Below are 18,438 nucleotides of genomic sequence, written 5' to 3'. Positions count from 1 at the left end.
CGCCTATATATACATCTTGTAAGCCGCCGGCTAGGATTTATCAGATTATAAGATAACCCACGGCGTTTGTAAACACCTCCCGATATAGTGAAGTTTTGCTGGCTGGCGCCCGTGGTTTTTTTCCCCTTCTGTGTTGGAAGGGGTTTTCCACATTAAATCTCGTGTCTCCGCTGCGTATTCCTTTATCGTTCTTCGTTATTTTTTAGAAAGATACCACCATTTTAAAGTGGGTATCGTAAGTTTACCTAAATACCTATATATATCTAAGAAAACTGACACATTTATTTTAAAACTAGAGGAGTAGTAATTAACTAGCGATCGACTTGGTTTATTGGTGGCATGCTTGCACTCGATCATCAACATGCGTGGAGTACATGTGCTATAGTGTGAGCACTACGAGCGGGTCGAGTTGTCACATGATTTAGCTCGAATTTTGCGGATTGGAAATTGAAAAGTTATTTATAGAAAATTCCACTATATATTGGTTTCAAGCCGTTATTGCCGTGCCATCGTGATCATGCGTGTCTGCTAGAAAAGGGTGTACATGATCATGAAATGTGTGCATGCAAAATCATGGGCACGAACGTGATCCCCAATGCTCCAGTGATTTTAGAGCATCTCCATCGGCCCGTTTCATAGCGGCCCCGGTAGCGTTTTGGTGACCGGCAATGAAAATGTGCTCATACCGGCGCGCCTTAAATAGCGTCAGCGTTTTTTCGAGCCCAATAGAAGCGCCGGCAACCCCGTGACGGTCCCTACGCGAAGGGCGCGAATCGGGCGCGCCGACGTCTCACGAGGCGATTTTTTTTTGGCGTGGGAGCCACCTGTCAACGACACATCCCAAAATTATATATGTTTTCCACCAAAACCCCGTCCCTTCCGCCGCTCATTTCTCCCGCCCGCCGCTCCATCTCCCATCCAGCCTCCAACCCGAAAAACCCTCGCCACCGCCATGCCGCCGAAGGAAAAGGCTCCGGCGAAGGCAGCGAATCCGCTCACCGTGACACCGAAGGAGAAGCCGACGAACATGTCGCACGAAGAGTGGGAGGAGGAGAAACATCGCTGCTCCTTTGTGACAGCCGATCGCAAAAGGCGCTGCATCGCCGCTGACGACAAAGCGAAAGCGGTGGCTGCTGCGGAAGTGTGCCTCAGCTTGGGCGGCGACCAGCCCGAATGGAGCCAGCAGCCCGCCGGCCGCAACTTCTCGAGCTCACCGTCGTCGCCAGGGTACTATGCGAGGTACTACGCGGAGGTGTCGTCGCTCTCACAGATGCGGCTGTCGCAGATGGACGGCCGCGTCAGCTACTCCCCCGAGTACCCAGACAACGACATGACCTTCGACCCCAACGCGCCGTTCTTGCCGGATTTGGCGCCGAGGGGCAGCAGTGCCTTTTGCTTCCCCATCGACCTGAACTCGTCGCCTGACCTGCGCCGCCCGGGATGCACCGACGACCACGTGACAGACGGCAAGTACCTTCCCCGCCACCTCTTCCCCGATGAGGGCCAAGATGTCTCAAGAATCCAAGATCTTGATGGCCGATATGGAAAAGATGGACATGTTGGCGCGGGCGTGGCACGAGATGTACCACGAGCGCATCGGCCAAGAGGTGCTGGCGGCGCGAGCTGCGTCGGCGTCTCCCCCGGCACCCTCTCATGTCTCCATCGGCACCGTCGACGTTCATGCCTCCCCCGGCAATCGTTGATCCTGTTGCAGCGACGGAACTGCCACCGGGGTTCGCCGACGATGAGGAAGTCGTCGAGGTTGAGCCGCCCATGACCCCGTTCATCTGATCAGTTGGCTCAGAAGCCGGAGTTGTTTTTTGAAGCCAGAGACGACGATTCGGTGACTATATGTTGGCCCAAACTTCATATTCAAAAACCTATTTGAATTTGGTGGCTGTGTGTTGGCTCAAACTTTAAATTCGAAGATTTATTCGAATTTTTATGCTTTTGTTTGTGCTTTTAATTCAAATCATCTATCGGGGATGTCATATGGGGCGCCCCGGTGTGGGAGCAGCTTCCCAAATAGAGGATGTTGTGCCGACGCCCCTCCATACAACAGTGTTGGTGCCTCTGCTGCCGACTATTAGGGGCGCCCGCCAGTGGAGATGCTCTAAGGGATGCTTGCTGGATTGACAACACCAAGTTTCTTTACTTGTACTAGCATGAACTGGCGCGGCGGCACGCCGCGCCTGCGCTGTATTATGCCGGTAATAATTATATTATGATCATAACATGTGACATGATTTTTTTTTTGACAATCAGTACCACATATATTCATAGCAACAAATAGTACATGGTAGAGATACATGAACTGACTCCAACGATTACAAAATAAAGTCTAAAAGATAGTAGCAAATCTTCGAGGTCTTCAATTTCTTTCTTCTTCCAGAACACAATCTTGTACTCTTCGAAGGCAGCCGAGAGATAGATAACGAACCATAGATCTGTAGATACCGACGAAAGTTCTCCCATAATTTTTTGAGCCGCAATGCCAAGGCTGCGTGCACGCACGCAACCATTAAAGCAGTCATACAACATCGGCAAGAGTACCAACACCAGTATGTCAGGGAATAATAACCGACTAGCTTTGTCGTCGTTGATGGAGAGCCGAGAGTACGAATCACCATTGTCGAGGACGTAGCAGCCGGGATAACAACTGCGAGGATAATCCTCCTCACGGCAACAACGACAAAAGATCCAAAATCGATCTAGCGAAGCAAGATCCGAAGGCCCATACCTAAAAAATTGTGATTGTTCAACACCACCATTGACGCCGGTAAGAAGATCTCGTCGCCGAACGAAAGGCCGAAGATCACTTATTGCAGACGATGCCATCTCCATTGAGGGGAAACCAACAAGAAGACGACTACCAAAATCCTAACATAATCTAATGCAAACAATACTTTTATTCTAAACTCCACGCATAGATCGGGTTCCCCACTCCTCCCGATGCCGGCGAAGCCGGCCGGAGGAGGGGGAACCAATCTATGGAGGAGGATGAAGTGGAGGTGGCTAGGGTTGAGGCGGCGGCTTTGGAACGAACGAGAGCCGAGAAGAGGTCGCTCCTTTTCATAACATGTGACATGATTGGTTGTGATGGCTCTAATGTTGTTCGGATTGTAATTTAATGGCGAAAATAGATAGTGGGGCATATTTGGCAAGTTCGAGTAAATGTGAAATATGGATGTGTTGATTGTATATACACCAGGTGACATGAATTATAATCTAACAAAGAGCAGGCATAATTCAGAAATTCTACTTATGTGTCATAGATAAATAGTTGCATAACAACATGATCGACCCACCGGTACTTGTAAGTTCATAAATATAGATTACATGCAGTGACAAGGTTCACAGTGGTAGGAATCAAAAGTTGTTCTAGGTAATTCGCAAAAAAAAAAAATTGTTCTTGGTCTGGTATCTAGGTGTTGTATTCCTCAATGTGCTCGGGTATATTTTTCGGAACCATTGCTCTCAAATATGGCCACCTTCATTGATGAATCCAAGGTGTAAGTGAAGAATAGAGTGTCACCTTCTGCAATGTCGTTTTCTTCTGCCAATTCATCCCATCGTTGTTCAATAAATATATGATTTCTCTAATCTACCAGTCTCACATGTCCTGTGCCTCCAACTGTATTGCGGAGGTTTTTTTTTTTTTTTTTGCAAAATCACCGGTGATGTGTTCGCTGAAGATCCAGTGCCAACTTATCTTCTTCGGGCTCTTGTGCATGCTTGTTCTTTTTGCCCTTGGCGGCAGATCCGTTAGGACGTTTTTTGTTGGTGGGTCTCTTCAATGGTGGAAAACCAGGCAGACTCCAATTGTATTCAGCTTCTTAGCCATTTTTGCTTGGGTTGGCGTAATCGCATACTTATTCTTCTTGGTATTGATCTGCATCTGGTACCCCTGCAAGTGTAAAATTAGGTAAGAGAATCGAGAAAGCAGTACAGTGGCACTGGAAAAGGATAAAAGGGGAGTGATGACAGATAGATACATGATGTATTTGACTATGATTTGTCTCGGTCGGCTTCATCACCGTGGAAAGAGTGTTGTGATACGGATTAGTCCTAGATAGATTCATGGGTAGAAGAAGAAGGGTGTTGGCTGAATGAGGAGTTTATTAGCGAGTGAGTGTATTTGTGTGTCAGTGTATAGTCTTTTAAAGAGAATATTAAACAAAGTTATAGGAGGGAGAATGTGTGGAGTCGTGAAGGGAAATAATAAAAGCAGAATGCAGTAAATGGTGTGTCTGCTGGCTATCACTTAATTTTATTTTGAGTCTTTTTCCACCTAATTTGAGAAAAGGAATGTAAATTTTCCTGGTCAAATAATAAGCTACAAAGCGATTGATAACGAAATCGGATAAATGATACATTCACAGCCCGAGAACATAAAGAAAGATAGTAGGATTGCTAATTTGGACGATGCACGATCCACCAAGTCCTATCTCTATGCAAGGATTCTACTTTAGCCACTCTCGCCTTCTCCGTCACTCACATGATACATCGATAATTTCAGTGTTGCACGTGTAGAGCCAATATGCCTTTTTAGTTCGTTTCATTGAAGTGAGAGATGCCATCTATTGAAGGAAGGGCTGGCTTGCCTCTTCTTCCAATGGCCTGGAGCTGAGAAGATGTTAGTCCTCGTTGTCGTAGAAGCAAGTACTGAGCAATCCGTGTAGAAATGAATCGTAGATACTGGCAATATGTTCTAGACTTCACATCAACTTCTCCCGAATACTGTTGCAAAACCTGGATTTTGTTTGTTTTGTCTCCATTTGTTTGCCTGGGCATTCATTCTCACAACCCTTCTAGTATGAATTGAACTTCACAAAAGGAATTGTAAATGACAACCATTTTCTTTGATACCACAAGAGGTTTCTCATTCCGACTAACAGAAAGACAATAAGGATTCTCATGTTATGACTAAATAAAAGAAATAACAACAGACTGACAGAATTTGTGATACATCTTTTCGTCTAAATGGTAAGAATATAGCCGGCTCATCATCTTTTATATCCTTCAGGTTTCTCTAACTTGATTGCAAAATGGTAAATTAAATATTTTGAGGAACATCTCAGACCTCACAAGTGTCAACAATAGGTAATGACAATAACAGGGCCTCATAATTTTTTAAATGGTAACAATATCCTAGAAGGTAATTTTGGAATACGATGCATCCAAATTCTAAGCAAAAAGACCACATCAAGTCCTACACAACTTAGATATAACTCATCCAGATACCTACTGAGAAATGTATACCCATCACAACACAAACTTATTATGCGAAGTGTATGAAAGCTTCATATTTTCATGCTAAACCACTATAATAGAATGCCAAGCAGAAACCGCTAGGTCATCTACCAATATAGGTAGTTCAAGTCTCCAGTTGTCAGAATTCATCCACTTTGGGAATCCTCAGGCGGCTCCTCGCCTCCACCCAAGTAGAAAACTGGACACGACAAGTTACTTTCATGCATCTAAGCATTGGATCTGCCATATGCAACCATCTAAATATATCAACTTCAGGTTCCTTTCCTCCTGATCAAGTTCAGAACCTCTACTTGAAGAACTCGCTCAACATATTGTCAGAGCTCTAATCAGTAACATTAAATATCTCCCTGAAATGGTACCATAGTCAGTTAGCATAGAGCTTACAACAAAATTCTTACATTAACTATCATATGACATATAACGTATTGTAATTTGGTCGCCCTTTCAAATGCTACCGTAAATGCTAAAAGACCGGTGTTGTGTATAGATAAGAAACATATTTCAGAACAATGTCACCTTACTCCTGAGGTTTTAGTGTAGAATGTTTTTAACTAAGCCATACCCTCATTTACTACTTATTAGACCAAATTAACCAGTTACTTCGACATAAATGCTCAACACAACTAATCAATTCATTTGACTTCAGCAAATAGAAAGGTTATATACTAACTTCTAACTTATGAGATTCGTTAAAAAATGTACCTTCTGTTTTCAGATGTTTGCTGGACTTGATCTGTACTGGAGCTTCAGGAGCACCATGATTTCAAAATGACCGCTTTACGTAGCTCAATAGCATATGCCTTGACTATTTCAATGGAGCCAATAACCCAAGTATTGGCAGAATTTTAATTAGTGGCACCTATTACTGCCATTCATTATTATTTTTGGCATGTGCCCAGACTATTTCAGTCAAGCCAATAACCGAAGTGTTACCAGAATTTTAATTAACTTGGTCAGTGCATCCCGTGAGGCTAACAAAAAACACTAAATTGATAGCAAGGCTAACAACAGATGCTAAACTGATAATTCTTTGTTGCATTCAAATGTAAATATTACTACCCATGAGTGTAAAGGTTAGAACTTTCGAGCATAGCTTATTATGAATCAAAGGAAGAAAAAAAATCCTATCTAAAAGATATGATACCTCCTAGGGTGCCTTCTTTCCTGGCATGTATGACTGATCACTATGCTTATGTAGTATCAATACAGGAATGTCCCATGCCCTTTTTCAATCTATTTAACTTAGGAAAAAATATAACATTCCAATGATGATGGGAAAGCCCAAGAAAAGGAAAAACTTTAACACCACACATCTCAAATATCTATAGAAAGATCATGTGTCTAAAATTAGTCACTCAGAGAAAGCAGGAACATGAGCAAAGTAATCACACTGAACAGAAGCACATTGCTCAAATATTCATAGAAAGATCCATAGTTTGAAATTACACATGTTTTTTTTAACAGAAATCATACCAACATAACGCATCTAGAGAATGGGCTTGAGCAAATACAAAAACTAAGTAGGAAATGGTGTGCCATTTGCATACTTTTTCTACAAGAAGTACCATCAATATCAACGATATAGTGGCACTGAACCTTCTCATGGACGCATGCGGTATCATATATTTTCCTCTGACATAGTAAACCACATGGGCATACATCATGAGTGCATAACCCATATATCAAAATACCCTTCACATCTTTTCCCATATTTCTTGTTCTTCCCATCCACTTGCAATGCCTTTGGAATGCCAACATAATACCTTCATCATACCATAGGCACGCGATCAGATGGAAATTAAAAATAACAACAATATTATAAAGAGCGCACATAAATTAAAATGAAAATAAAATTTGAACTCTCTTGAATACTGTTCCATCAAATTGGTAACAATTACTATCTAGTACATTATAAAATAGGCGCATCACTGTTGCTTCATACTAAATGTGGAAGGGGCTCTAGAAAGCAAGCACCATACCGATGGCGATGTAGAACAACTAATTGGTAAGAAAAAGAACGCAAGGTATATATAGATATATCTCTTCCCCTTTCCAGATATGTTACAACGATTTTCATATGTGCCTTGCACAGATACTTTAACCAGGTTGTAATCGAGTATTGGACATTCACAATGCAATTCTACATTGATAAAAGGCTAGGAGCAAAATAAACAAATCTCCAACAATACATAAATTAGGTGCTGAAGGTATGCATGGCACTGATTAAGATGAATCATAGAAGAAGTTGCCAACCCATGCAGTGTAAATATTTCACGTACGAATGAAGCTCGGTGTACAGATGGGTAGCTACGCACGCATTCAGCGATCTACACGTGTCTAACGTCGTTCGTTTTTCTGTGAGATGGGAAACGTAGCCTCTCGACACGCGCACATGGTGGGCCCATGAAACTGAGCGGTGGGAAATTCCCAACTTTATCTAGCTCCGCGCACGCACATGCTAAGAAGCAGAGTAGTTATCTTCTAGCTCCGTTCCTCTTGCTCCCTTCGCAGACAGCTCCATGGCTGCTAGAGCGCCGCGCGCGGCCGCCACACCCTCGCCCGCCTCTCCTGTACGAGGTCGCCGCCTCCCCCGACTTCCTCCCCTCGCAGCCGCCGCATCCTTGTCCGCTACACGCCAAGCTCTGGCTCCGCTGCGCGTGGCCGTCTTGCTCCCCCGACCCTCCTATACTCCAGCCGTCGTGCCCTCGTTTGCCCATGCTGAGCTCCGCCGGTCGAGCATATGTCTTGGCGGCCGGTAGTAGCAGCGGCTGCAGCCGTTCGTCCAGCAGGTTCGATTCCGGGTCGTGGGGTGCTCGGGCGATCGACCTCCGCTCCTCCTCTGGCTAGGCCGGTCGACCTTCTCTACCGCTCGAACCAGCCGATGGTGACTCCGCCCACCCCATCTCGCTCGTTTGCCACCCCACCATCTTAACCATCGACGGCCATAGTCGCGGCAAACCCAGCTCCGGCGCGGACGACGCCGGCGCGCAAGGAGGTGGTCTGCCCCTCGCTTCGCCTGGGCGTCTCGAGCTATGGAGGCTCTGGTTCGCGTCTTCCTAGCCGCACGGGAGAGATGCAGGGCCGAGCGGTGGCTGCCAGTCGATGCACGCTTGGTGCTACCGCCTCCGTGTGGACTTTTACGTCGAGTGAAACAGCTCCAACGCCAGTCGTTCTTCTACTGGTAAATTCCTCCCGATTAATCTGCAGTTGTTCTATATTACTTTGAGTTCTAAACAGAGATCAGTTCTTCTTTTGATACACTTTATTCCTTCTTACTTTTTCGGAGATGGAAGACTGAAGCTTCACATGAGATTCCTGGACGAGGAGACACTCACGGGGAAGCTGATGGAATGGCCAAAGATGCTGTTCAAGAAGATGTAGGCACAAGTAAAACAAATGCAGTAGAGGAAGCTGTCACTGCAGAATTGGATTCATCTGTTGAAAAGGTTGATCCAGTATTATTTGCTGATGCTGTATCTCAAAGCTTCATGCCATATCGCCATGAGTATATTCAGAGTTATCTGTACACGGCAACTATATCAAGAGATTTTCTTCGTTTGCAGCTAGATGAGTGAGGTTGCACACCTGAATTCTGATGAAATTCTCAAGCTCCAGGTACTACTGAAAGAATATGAAGAAAGTAAAGTAGCAGTTTGTGATGAGATTCAGCAATGTAGGCTTGAGGAATACATATCCCGGCGGGGAAGATCTCGCACGCAGGCTCAGGCAAACGCGCAGATACTTGTGTTGATTGCCCTGTATTAGCTGATGTCGTGGTGTCCTTTGTCAAACTTTTGTTTTGGAGGACAATCCAGATCTGGTCTTGATCTACGGAAAAGTTTAAGAATGAATGGCTAGGCTACGGGATATATTAATTAGCGGTTATTTGTTGGATTTTTTTGTTGTAATAATAGAGTGCTTAGTTTTTTTTAAACACAATAGAGTGCTTAGTTAATTAGCGCTGAAGATTTATTTTTGTCTCCTTACGTAAACTGAGATTTTAGCTCAAGAGGGCAGATACTAATTAGGCCTGCCTACCTAAACTGGAGAGAACCACAACACACCAAGCGACACAAGATGTAGAGCCTTTATTCTCTTTTCAGAAAATGGGTCCCACTCCCGCATGCAATCTGTTAGTCACCGTGTTGTGGCCGTGAGTCAAGGAAAGAATCCAACGGTGCCAGATAATATCCAACGGTGATAAGTGCATGCTCACCTACCCATCTGAACACCAAATTCACTCTCATTTCACATATATGAGCATACATATGATTAAAGAACTCTCAGTTACTAAACTTGAAAAAAAGGAATTCACAACTAATGAACTGGAAATCATGTATCGTCTACATCATCGCATGAACTATCCAAGCTGGGCTCTCTACGACCAGCATCATCGTCATCATACGAATTTTTGAAACCAAGATCATCGCAACCTTCAACACCGAGGGGGGCACAGCTAGAGGCATATCAGTTTTCCATTATAGCGTCGTCACATGGTACCTGCATTTCACATGACCAATTGTAATATACAATCCTTGACACCATGCAGCAAGGCATGATTGGATAAACTCTAGCACAACAAAAAAAACCTCACATTAATGTATCAGGTTGACGAAATACTGCATTTATCAGTTGGGAAAGCAAGAGAGAGGGTCGTTCGTTCTATGCAAACCAAAACAATAGTCAGAAATACTGCAGAGTCCTCTATTGAAAGGGAAATTCACTTTCCTATTGAAAGCACAAGAATTAGTTTGTATTGACAACATACAGGAGAAAACCAGTATCCCCATTCTTATCTCAAAGCTTCTAGAGAATACAATTAGACATAGAAGATTTTTCCATCCAACAGAAAAGAGAACACAAATATACCTGCCGCACAATCAACTGAATGCTTGCCCAGGAGAATTTTTGTCCTTTCAGCGTACACATATGTTCTGCAGAATATTTGAAAGGTAGATAGTACTACTGCATCAGAAAGTATGCACATCAGCATCCAAAGCTCCGTTCAAACTGACTCTGGATCCTAATAGTGTCATTGCATACAAGTCAAGTACAAATCACAAGGGGAAACAATGTATTCTTATCTTTGCAGGTGGAGCATCTTGACTGGGAACTCCACCTGGTCGGGATGTTGCAAAGGCCAAGGACCGTGGCGACCATGATGTGACCATGGCCCACCTGCACCTCGCCTTAAGAGTGAGAGGATTGGGGCAGACGGACATCCTCACCCCGCAGGGGTTCTCAAGCAATCGTGAAGTCAATGGATCAGAGCCGTCCCTCGCCATGACCGCGAGCATGCCCCCTGGAAAAGAGAGAGAAAGAAGGTAGATGGGAAGACGGATCTAGATTAAAGAGTACCAGTTTAGGAGATTTAGAAATTGAACGGACGTAGGATTCTTGTTGCTTCTCCATGGATGGGAGCTGAAAGAAAAAGGGAGCCAACATGCTGTTCACAGAGGATGGCGCCACATAAAACATGGGAGCGGCAAGGGGGTGGGATTCGGCACAAGGGTCGGCTGGAGAGAGCTGACCTAAGCGGCAAAATTTTGCCGGAGATGCAGAAAATAAGGATAGCAGGAGATGACCAGAGAGAACCAACCTGCCCATCCATTGGGATCCCCCTTCGATTTGGTGATGTTGGACGTTCCCTATCTCTCTCCAAATCTTCCATCCTTGCTGCATCGCATCCCCTTCAACTACTGATCAGAGCGTGCTCCACTTACCTGCCGGGTCGTCTCCTCTCCAATTCTATACTCTCCACCTGCTCCTGTAGCGCGAGGTGGGTTGGTCGGGGCAGCTCGCGGAGACTGTTGGCTGAGCACGCGAGACTACCAACCGGCGGTGGCCTAGCTCCTCACACCAGAAGTTGCACGAACCGAAAAAATTCGCCGGCAGCACGTGGAGGAAAAGCTGACCGGCGACCACGATGAGCTAAACAGGGGAGAAGCTCAGGCGGGGCAGGGGAGGTCGGTGGGCGACGGGCCTAGAAGAAAGATGTGGGCGATAAGCCGGGGAGAGTGGAGAGAGAAAAATGAGTTATCCCTCTCAAATCGTTTTGCAGTGAGGAATTGATGCACCGCTTTGACCAACCGTTCAAACGAAACTGCTACATCCACCTAGGTCGTAACGAAGGTCACCACAAAATGAAAATTCAGGAGCATGAAAATTCCAAGGCAGCACCGAAACAGGAATGAACCATAAATTAGGGTACGTGTCAGCATGCTGTTAATCCCAAAAATAATCCAAAATTAGGAGGAAAAACGAAGTTGTTAAGGTTTAATATAGTAGTTATACGTCTCGTGTTTTGTCCATGAGTAGTTCTTTTTGCAAATAATTCATGAACAGTTTTTTTTGGAAAATATTTTATGAACAGTTTTTTAGTCCATGATCATTTTTTCAAAATTTAACATCTTTATAAATATGAATATTTCTAAATTTGAACCTTTTCCGATTTAACCATTTTTTAAATTCAAAAAGTTTCAACATTTTTTAAAATTTCATCTTTTTAATCTGAAATTTTTTCTAGATGACCTTTTTTGAAAAATTAGTTTTTTTATAACTTTAAACATGTTTTAAAATATAAACATAAAAGTAAAAAAGGCATACCCATGATGGTAGCGCTGTAGGCGGAGCCCCGCTGGCGCCCACAGCGAGGCGGAATCCTATTCATCACCCGCGGATGATGAGTACAAACCATCGCCCGCGTGGTGGTGAGTTTGGGCCGCGGCCCATCAAATAGGCAGGGAGCAGTAGGCCTTGTGTTTTCCGGTTTTTGTAGAGTTTTTTCTGGTTTTTCTTGGATTTTGGTTTTCTATCGATTTTTCTTCGATTTTGTCGATTTTTTATTTTTAACAAATTTTAAAGTCGAGAAAATTTTAAAGTTAAGCAAATTTCAAAATCGAACAAATTTCAAAATAAACAAATTTCAAATCTGAGCAAATTTCGAATCTGGGCAAATTTCGAATCTGGGCAAATTTGAAATCTAAGCAATTTTCGAATATGAGAAATTTTCAATTCCGAGCAAATTTCAAATCTAGAGAAATTTTCGAATTTGAATTATAAAAAAACCGAACTAATAAGCCATGACCATTAATAGTTTTCCCTTAGCGATGGTTATAAACGGTGATGGTTAGCACCTTCCCACAGCGAGCGGGCAATAGGAGCCCCGACTACGAAGGCCCATGCCCAAAGCGAACTGGGTCCGCTATTCTTGGGCCGGCCTGCCTTCCATCCTGCCCTTACCTCTTCCTCCGCCTCCACCGGTTCTCTCTACGAGCACAGCACGCAAACGTGGGGGAGACTAGAACCTAGAAAAAATCCTACCTTTCGATCTGCCTGGCGGCGCGGCGCGGCGGAACAAGCTACCAGCACTCATGGCGGTGGAGGAGATCACCGAGGGCGTGCGGGGCCTCAAGGTGGAGGACGGCGAGGGCGCGGCCGCACCCGCCGCGCCGGCTGCCGGCGCCGCCGGGGAGGGGCCGAGGAGGGGCAACAACAGCAGCAACCGCATCCAGGTGTCCAACACCAAGAAGCCCCTCTTCTTCTATGTCAACCTCGCCAAGGTACCCTACCCCGCCTCATCCTCCTCCTCCCGCCAACGTTCGGTACCCGGTCCTCGTCGTGGGTTTCTGAAATCGATTTTGTTTGATTTGTTGGTTGCAGAGGTATATGCAGCAGCACGGCGACGTCGAGCTCTCCGCGCTCGGGATGGGTGAGCTTTATCTCCCACTTGTCTCTCATTCTGTGCTAGTAAGAAATGTAAATAATTTGGCATCGCCCCTGTTCTCACCATCCAAATGTTTGCACTTCTAGTAAAATGAGTGTCTCGTCTTCGCTAATTTATCGAATAACTATCCGGTTACCAGAGAATGTGCTCGATCCAATTTAACGCACAGCTTACATGTTATTTAATCACTCAAGGCTTTCAGGATCGCTGGATCCCTAAATCTTTTCTTATGGCTTAAACCCTAACTTTCTGTGGTACAGTGGTGCTGCAAGTTTCAGTAACAACGAGCTGTTAGCCAAAATAGAAAAAAAAATCCCTGTGATATTTGGCTGCATGGTTCTACTTAGTATTTTGTTATGTGATATGCCAGTTTGCATAACTGAACTGTGTGTGTTCTTCTGTTGTGCAAAGTTAATCCAGTCATCTGCCAGGTGGTATATTGCATCACGCCCTCCGAGTAATGTCATATAATTATAGAACAGTGGGTGCATCAGCAGTACTTTCGCAGACCATGGGTCTTTTGAGTTGGATATAGAAAAACACAAGTATTGAGTCTGTAGTATTATCATTGCTTTTTGTTAAGTACTACCTCCATCCCAATATATAAGAAGTCGTTTGGAAGCCAGGCTTTCATTTCGTTTGTAGCATTTTGATTACATTGTAGTTTCAGAAATAGACACTTGTTTGGTTGCCACAGGAATTGCAAATGACAACAGAATTCAATATTGAATTTGTAGAGGCTTCCATAGAGAATCGCAAATGACAGGTCTCAGCTTGGAATCGTGTTTACCCATGGAGTCATTTTGCTGGAATTCATAAATGAAATGATGGCCCAATTCTGTGGCAACCAAACATCCCACCTATGGAATTCCAAAATGAATTCCAGGATTCCAGGCCCAAATGATGGATACCAAATGACCTCTAAGATGTTTTGATATGCTATTTTAGCCTACCAAATTGTCTTTATATTTTAGGACAGGGGTTGTCAAAGTGATTACATGTTTGAATTACTGGCTGCCATATGAACTAATGGCACATCCCCCATTTAGTTTTTTTGTTCTCTAGGTCGATGCTTTCTTTGTAGATATGTATCTCTTCTGTTTAATTTGGCACTAACAAAGTTATCCTTACAGCCATTGCAACGGTTGTGACCGTGGCGGAGATTCTGAAAAACAACGGCCTTGCTGTTGAGAAGAGTAAGAACCTTGTTTACCTTTCCTTGTGCTGTACATTATAATGTCTCGTGCTCTTATCTCAGTTAACATTGCTGCCATTACATTCTCAGCCATATTACTTTATACTCTAAATTGACTCTGTTATCTTTCACATGTGTAGAGATTAGGACATCCACTGTGGAAATAAACGATGAATCGAGAGGCCGTCCATTCCAAAAGGCCAAGGTCAGAGATGAACGAATCTTGTTTTAGTGGCAATGTGACAATTTTTTTTTGTTCTAGTATGAAACTCAATCTCTGGATAAAGAAACTTATTAGATTATTGATTCACGCAGATTGAGATAGAGTTGGGGAAGAGCGACAAATTTGACGAGCTGATGGCATCCGCTGCGGAAGATGCCGAGGAAGGCGAGGAGGAGGCCTGAAAAGAAAAGAAAAAGCAGTAGCGGTCACCTCTTGTTGATGTACTTTGTTATCGTTGTTGTTGTTTAAAACCAATGCATGAGAGATGTCATGTTTGTGCAACTCATGACTTCTCCATGGCAGTGTGTGAACTTGAGTGTGTGATGATAATCCTGTTTCGTGTCTTCGGCATCATTTGCTTTTGTTTCTTTGAACTGATGGCTGGTTTTCAAGGCAGTATGTGTGCAAAACTCATTGGTTTTGGCTGGTTACAATCTGCTCCCTTTCTAGACAGCTTTTTTGTCGCTGGTGTTGTTATTCTCCGGTGAGAATATATGTGTTGATTGATCTTCACCAACTTGGATATTGTTCTCTCGTGAAAATCGCGAGTTGTAGAGTTGAGAACCATGATTTGATACCCACTTAAAGTTTCAATCAAACCATGTCTTTTTCTTCAAACGTCAATCTTGTAGGAATTTTGATTGGAAGTGTGGTATTGAAGGGCAAAGCCTTTACTCTTCGACTTGTTTCTTTGAATATCATAATGTGGAAAACTCATTGGTTTTGCCTGCTGACAATCTGCTCCAGTTACCTCTTTCGTTGCTGGTGTTGTTATTCTCCAGTGTGAATATATGCAACGATTGATCTATGTGCAAGTGTAATTGTTCGATGTGTAGTCGCTGTTAGAAAAATTAAAAGTAAAAAAAAACTTTTAGTGTCAAAATTATCTGTTGCTTGGATGTGCCACGTTGCTGGAGGCGCGCCAAGAGTTCTGGCGTGACGGAAATTGCAACAAATCACTGAACGCTGAACGGAACACCAGCTGCATCTCAAGGAGAGCTAAGGTGGACAGACGAAGATGGCGACCATGGCCGGGCGCTGCTACTCGCCCTCCGTACTGCGGCTCCAGCCACAGCTCAGCCCTCCGCCGCAGCTGCAACCCGTGGGAAGAGGAAGAGGAGGATGGGGGCGGCAGAGCTTGCGGGTGGCCGCGTCTGCGGCCAGCGGCGCGGCGGCGGAGCCTGTGAAGGCGGCCACCGACGCCGAGTTCTTCCAGCCCTCCGACACCAGGCCCATCATGCTCTTCGACGGTGCGCGCTAACTCCTCCTCTTCCCCCTGTCCATCGCAATTCGTAAGCACGCCGTGACCTCTGCAGTACTCGTGGTTTGCAGGCGTGTGCAACCTCTGCAACGGCGGCGTACGGTTCGTGCGGGAGCGCGACCCCGGCAGGAGCATCAGGTACATCCCTCTGCAGAGCGAGTCCGGGAGGAAGCTGCTGCGGAGGTCAGGGAGGTCTCCCGACGACATCTCCAGCGTCGTCCTAGTTGAGAAAGACAGGTAACTATAGCTGAATTGTCTTTTCAGCTCATCAGTGATCATCGATCAACGTTACCCATGGATCAGGAATTCACTCTTGATGTGCAGGTCCTACATCAAGTCCGATGCAGTGCTGAGGATCATGGAGTACCTTAACCTGCCCTTCCCCCAGCTGGCTGCTTTCCTGAACATTGCCCCTCTGTAAGTTCCCTCTCCCTCTCCCACCACCAACCATCCACAAAGACGCACCATGGTCGACTGCAGTGGAATTTGTTCGTGTTGATTGATTCCTGTCACGATGGCAGGTTTCTGAGAGACTTCGCGTACGACAACGTGGCGAACAACCGGTACCTGGTGTTCGGCCGCTCAGAGTCAGAAGCATGCGAGATACTCTGAATTTCTGCCCCGACGCTTTGCATTACATTATATGACCATACAGTAAGAACTTGTAGACATGAGAATATATATGAGATAGCACCAACCAACAATAGAAGAATCCTTCTAATTTCGGCGGTACTCTATTCCTTACATGGCACTGATCTACGTACAGTAGCATTGCACCGCCCCTTTGTCTACCTCTCTAGACATATTATGGGTGTTCACAGCGGAGACTACTCTTTATCAAGCACCCAGGAACTGTACTTGTGGTTTCACCGTGCCCCCAATGGTTCCGTAGGCATTTAAAATAGTGGCTCGTGCTTGGGCGGTATGCCCAGAGCAGGTCAGGTTGACATTGTAGAGATAGATGCCGTGGCACTGCACGCTCTTGCTGCACAGAATCTGGATGGCTTCGGGGTTGGAGGATGTCCCCTGGATGTTGATGAACTTGGCGTCAGATATGGCCACAGCGCTATCCTGCAAACACAACAAAGCGTATGCATATAATTTCAAATTATTGATTCATGTCATGCAGTGGTGGAGTTGTGATGAGTTCAGTAGATTTCACCTGTTGCGGACAATTTCCCTGGGGACAATAAAACTGGTCAATGTCAATAGGAAATTGGACATCAGTCATGTCGAGGTTCTCGAAAAGGAACCCATTTGCTTTGCCATTGCCTCCCTGTATCATTAACATCATACTATATATTAGGGGAATGTTGCTATATATGCATATCATTTGCAGCTAGGTTATGTTATGTACATGCTAAAGGCAACCATCATTAAATATCTTTGAATACATATGTAGGCGCACTTATGCACAAGGCATGTAGATGCCGCTTTAGTGTTACCTGCCACGATTTGATCCTCACACCAGTCATAGTTTTGGAGAAGCTGCAGTTGGATACTGTAATCCTTTCCACAAGTGCTGTTGTACCATCAGCTCCAAGGCTTCCCACGCTACATAATAAGATCAGAAAGCTTCTTAGCTCAATGTCTGTTACTGCTAGGGAAGAAGTTCATCAGTATTTGGTCAGCACGGGCCGCATGGTTGTATATTTTTACCTGATGCCATGACCAGGCCCACACATGCTGTTAGTGACAACAACATCGCTGGTGCCAGATAGGATGGACACGCAATCATCTCCTGCATTTGTGCAATGTCAGTAGTTTTCCAAAACAACACATTTGAGGACAGAGTGCAGTATATACATGTATGGATTTTAAGGGCTGCTGAAAGGACTGTACCGGTTTGGATAGAGCAATTCGAGATAGAAACGTGGTCGGAGAACGCCATGTTGATCCCGTCCGTGTTAGGGCTGTCGCCTGGCGCCCTGACGGAGACGTTGTTCACCTGCACCTGGCTGCACCGGAACAAGGTCATGTGCTTGTCGGGACTGTCCTTCAGGTGTATGTTCTTCACGTCTAGGTTGTTGCAGCTTGCGAATGCCAGCAGCTGATTTCAGAAACACAAGACTGAGTTTCCAGGTACTTAAACATGCTGTCTACCTGACCAGTTAGAGGCTGAAACTGAAAGAGATGTTTGTGGTGTGCACTTACAATTGGCCGGACATGGCATTTCTGTCAAAAAAATGGGAGGAGACTATCAGTTTGTTGCAAATGAATAGAGAAAGAGAAGCAAGTGAAAAATATCTGCCGAGGAGCCTACCTTTTGGTTGTAGCAAGTCCACCAGATGTCGCCATTGCCGTCTATCTGGCCGCTTCCATTCACCGTCAGGTTGTTGATCCTGTAGAAGGTAAGGAGGTTCGCTGCTGCCGTCGTCCAGATGAAGTTTGGCGCCACGATCTTCCCGTCCAGCTGCAGAGAAACTTATCCAGTTATCTCTTGCTTATTACAGACGGATGGATGATGCAGAAGCTCAGCCTGATCGTCCACAAGTGTTACCTCCACGGTGACAGGCGACTTGCAGGGTCCATTCAACCTGATCTGGCTTAGCAAGAACGTCTTTCCTCCAGGGATGACCATGGTCGGACTGTAGCTGTCGCCGCAAGTTGCGTTCCATGTCGCCGCGAACGCCTTGGGACGCACAGAAGATGCACATAATTTGATCAGCAATGTGATGGTGAAGCCAGAATCATAGATCAGATTTGCGCGCGCTGGTGTTACCTTTGCATCATCTGTGCTGCCATCCCCAGCAGCATAA

General features: G+C 45.0%; 3 protein-coding genes and 2 long non-coding RNA genes across 5 annotated transcripts; 3 read left to right on the top strand and 2 right to left on the bottom strand.

Moving 5' to 3' along the window:
• Positions 1–7,753: 7,753 nt before the first annotated feature.
• On the top strand, positions 7,754–9,254 carry LOC124660621. The gene is made up of 2 exons (XR_006989914.1): positions 7,754–8,720; positions 8,838–9,254. It is a non-coding gene; the product is annotated as an uncharacterized LOC124660621 (long non-coding RNA).
• Positions 9,255–9,499: 245 nt separating this feature from the next.
• Positions 9,500–11,292, bottom strand: LOC124660622. Its single transcript, XR_006989915.1, has 4 exons — positions 10,874–11,292; positions 10,144–10,576; positions 9,869–9,936; positions 9,500–9,774 (listed from the first exon to the last, which is right to left on the bottom strand). It is a non-coding gene; the product is annotated as an uncharacterized LOC124660622 (long non-coding RNA).
• Positions 11,293–12,624: 1,332 nt separating this feature from the next.
• Positions 12,625–14,769, top strand: LOC124661225 (uncharacterized protein At2g34160-like). The gene is made up of 5 exons (XM_047199088.1): positions 12,625–12,836; positions 12,937–12,985; positions 14,134–14,196; positions 14,336–14,400; positions 14,511–14,769. The coding sequence occupies exons 1-5, from the start codon at positions 12,648–12,650 to the stop codon at positions 14,598–14,600; spliced, it is 456 nt and encodes a 151-aa protein (XP_047055044.1). The 5' UTR covers positions 12,625–12,647; the 3' UTR covers positions 14,601–14,769.
• Positions 14,770–15,445: 676 nt separating this feature from the next.
• On the top strand, positions 15,446–16,411 carry LOC124664721 (DCC family protein At1g52590, chloroplastic-like). The gene is made up of 4 exons (XM_047202171.1): positions 15,446–15,668; positions 15,751–15,916; positions 16,004–16,096; positions 16,201–16,411. Exons 1-4 carry the CDS (start codon positions 15,446–15,448, stop codon positions 16,289–16,291), a joined length of 573 nt encoding a protein of 190 aa, XP_047058127.1. The 3' UTR covers positions 16,292–16,411.
• Positions 16,412–16,418: 7 nt separating this feature from the next.
• Positions 16,419–17,570, bottom strand: LOC124664720 (polygalacturonase QRT2-like). The gene is made up of 5 exons (XM_047202170.1): positions 17,522–17,570; positions 17,339–17,420; positions 17,125–17,233; positions 16,842–16,955; positions 16,419–16,750 (listed from the first exon to the last, which is right to left on the bottom strand). Exons 1-5 carry the CDS (start codon positions 17,568–17,570, stop codon positions 16,517–16,519), a joined length of 588 nt encoding a protein of 195 aa, XP_047058126.1. The 3' UTR covers positions 16,419–16,516.
• Positions 17,571–18,438: the final 868 nt, after the last annotated feature.

Source organism: Lolium rigidum, chromosome 6 (assembly GCF_022539505.1).
Source record: "Lolium rigidum isolate FL_2022 chromosome 6, APGP_CSIRO_Lrig_0.1, whole genome shotgun sequence".
In the NCBI taxonomy this organism is placed as follows: Eukaryota; Viridiplantae; Streptophyta; class Magnoliopsida; order Poales; family Poaceae; genus Lolium; species Lolium rigidum.
This window is presented reverse-complemented; position numbering and strand designations above follow the sequence as displayed.

Bases quoted from the DNA above. Each gene is read 5' to 3' on its own strand.
- LOC124661225 (XM_047199088.1), top strand. From the start codon at position 12,648: ATGGCGGTGGAGGAGATCACCGAGGGCGTGCGGGGCCTCAAGGTGGAG. The intron at 14,197-14,335 runs GTAAGAACCTTG...TCACATGTGTAG, and splicing joins CGGCCTTGCTGTTGAGAAGA to AGATTAGGACATCCACTGTG. The intron at 14,401-14,510 runs GTCAGAGATGAA...TGATTCACGCAG, and splicing joins GTCCATTCCAAAAGGCCAAG to ATTGAGATAGAGTTGGGGAA.
- LOC124664721 (XM_047202171.1), top strand. From the start codon at position 15,446: ATGGCCGGGCGCTGCTACTCGCCCTCCGTACTGCGGCTCCAGCCACAG. The intron at 15,669-15,750 runs GTGCGCGCTAAC...CGTGGTTTGCAG, and splicing joins GCCCATCATGCTCTTCGACG to GCGTGTGCAACCTCTGCAAC. The intron at 15,917-16,003 runs GTAACTATAGCT...CTTGATGTGCAG, and splicing joins GTCCTAGTTGAGAAAGACAG to GTCCTACATCAAGTCCGATG.
- LOC124664720 (XM_047202170.1), bottom strand. From the start codon at position 17,570: ATGGCGTTCTCCGACCACGTTTCTATCTCGAATTGCTCTATCCAAACC. The intron at 17,421-17,521 runs GTACAGTCCTTT...GCACAAATGCAG, and splicing joins GAATTGCTCTATCCAAACCG to GAGATGATTGCGTGTCCATC. The intron at 16,751-16,841 runs GTGAAATCTACT...TTGTGTTTGCAG, and splicing joins AGGGAAATTGTCCGCAACAG to GATAGCGCTGTGGCCATATC.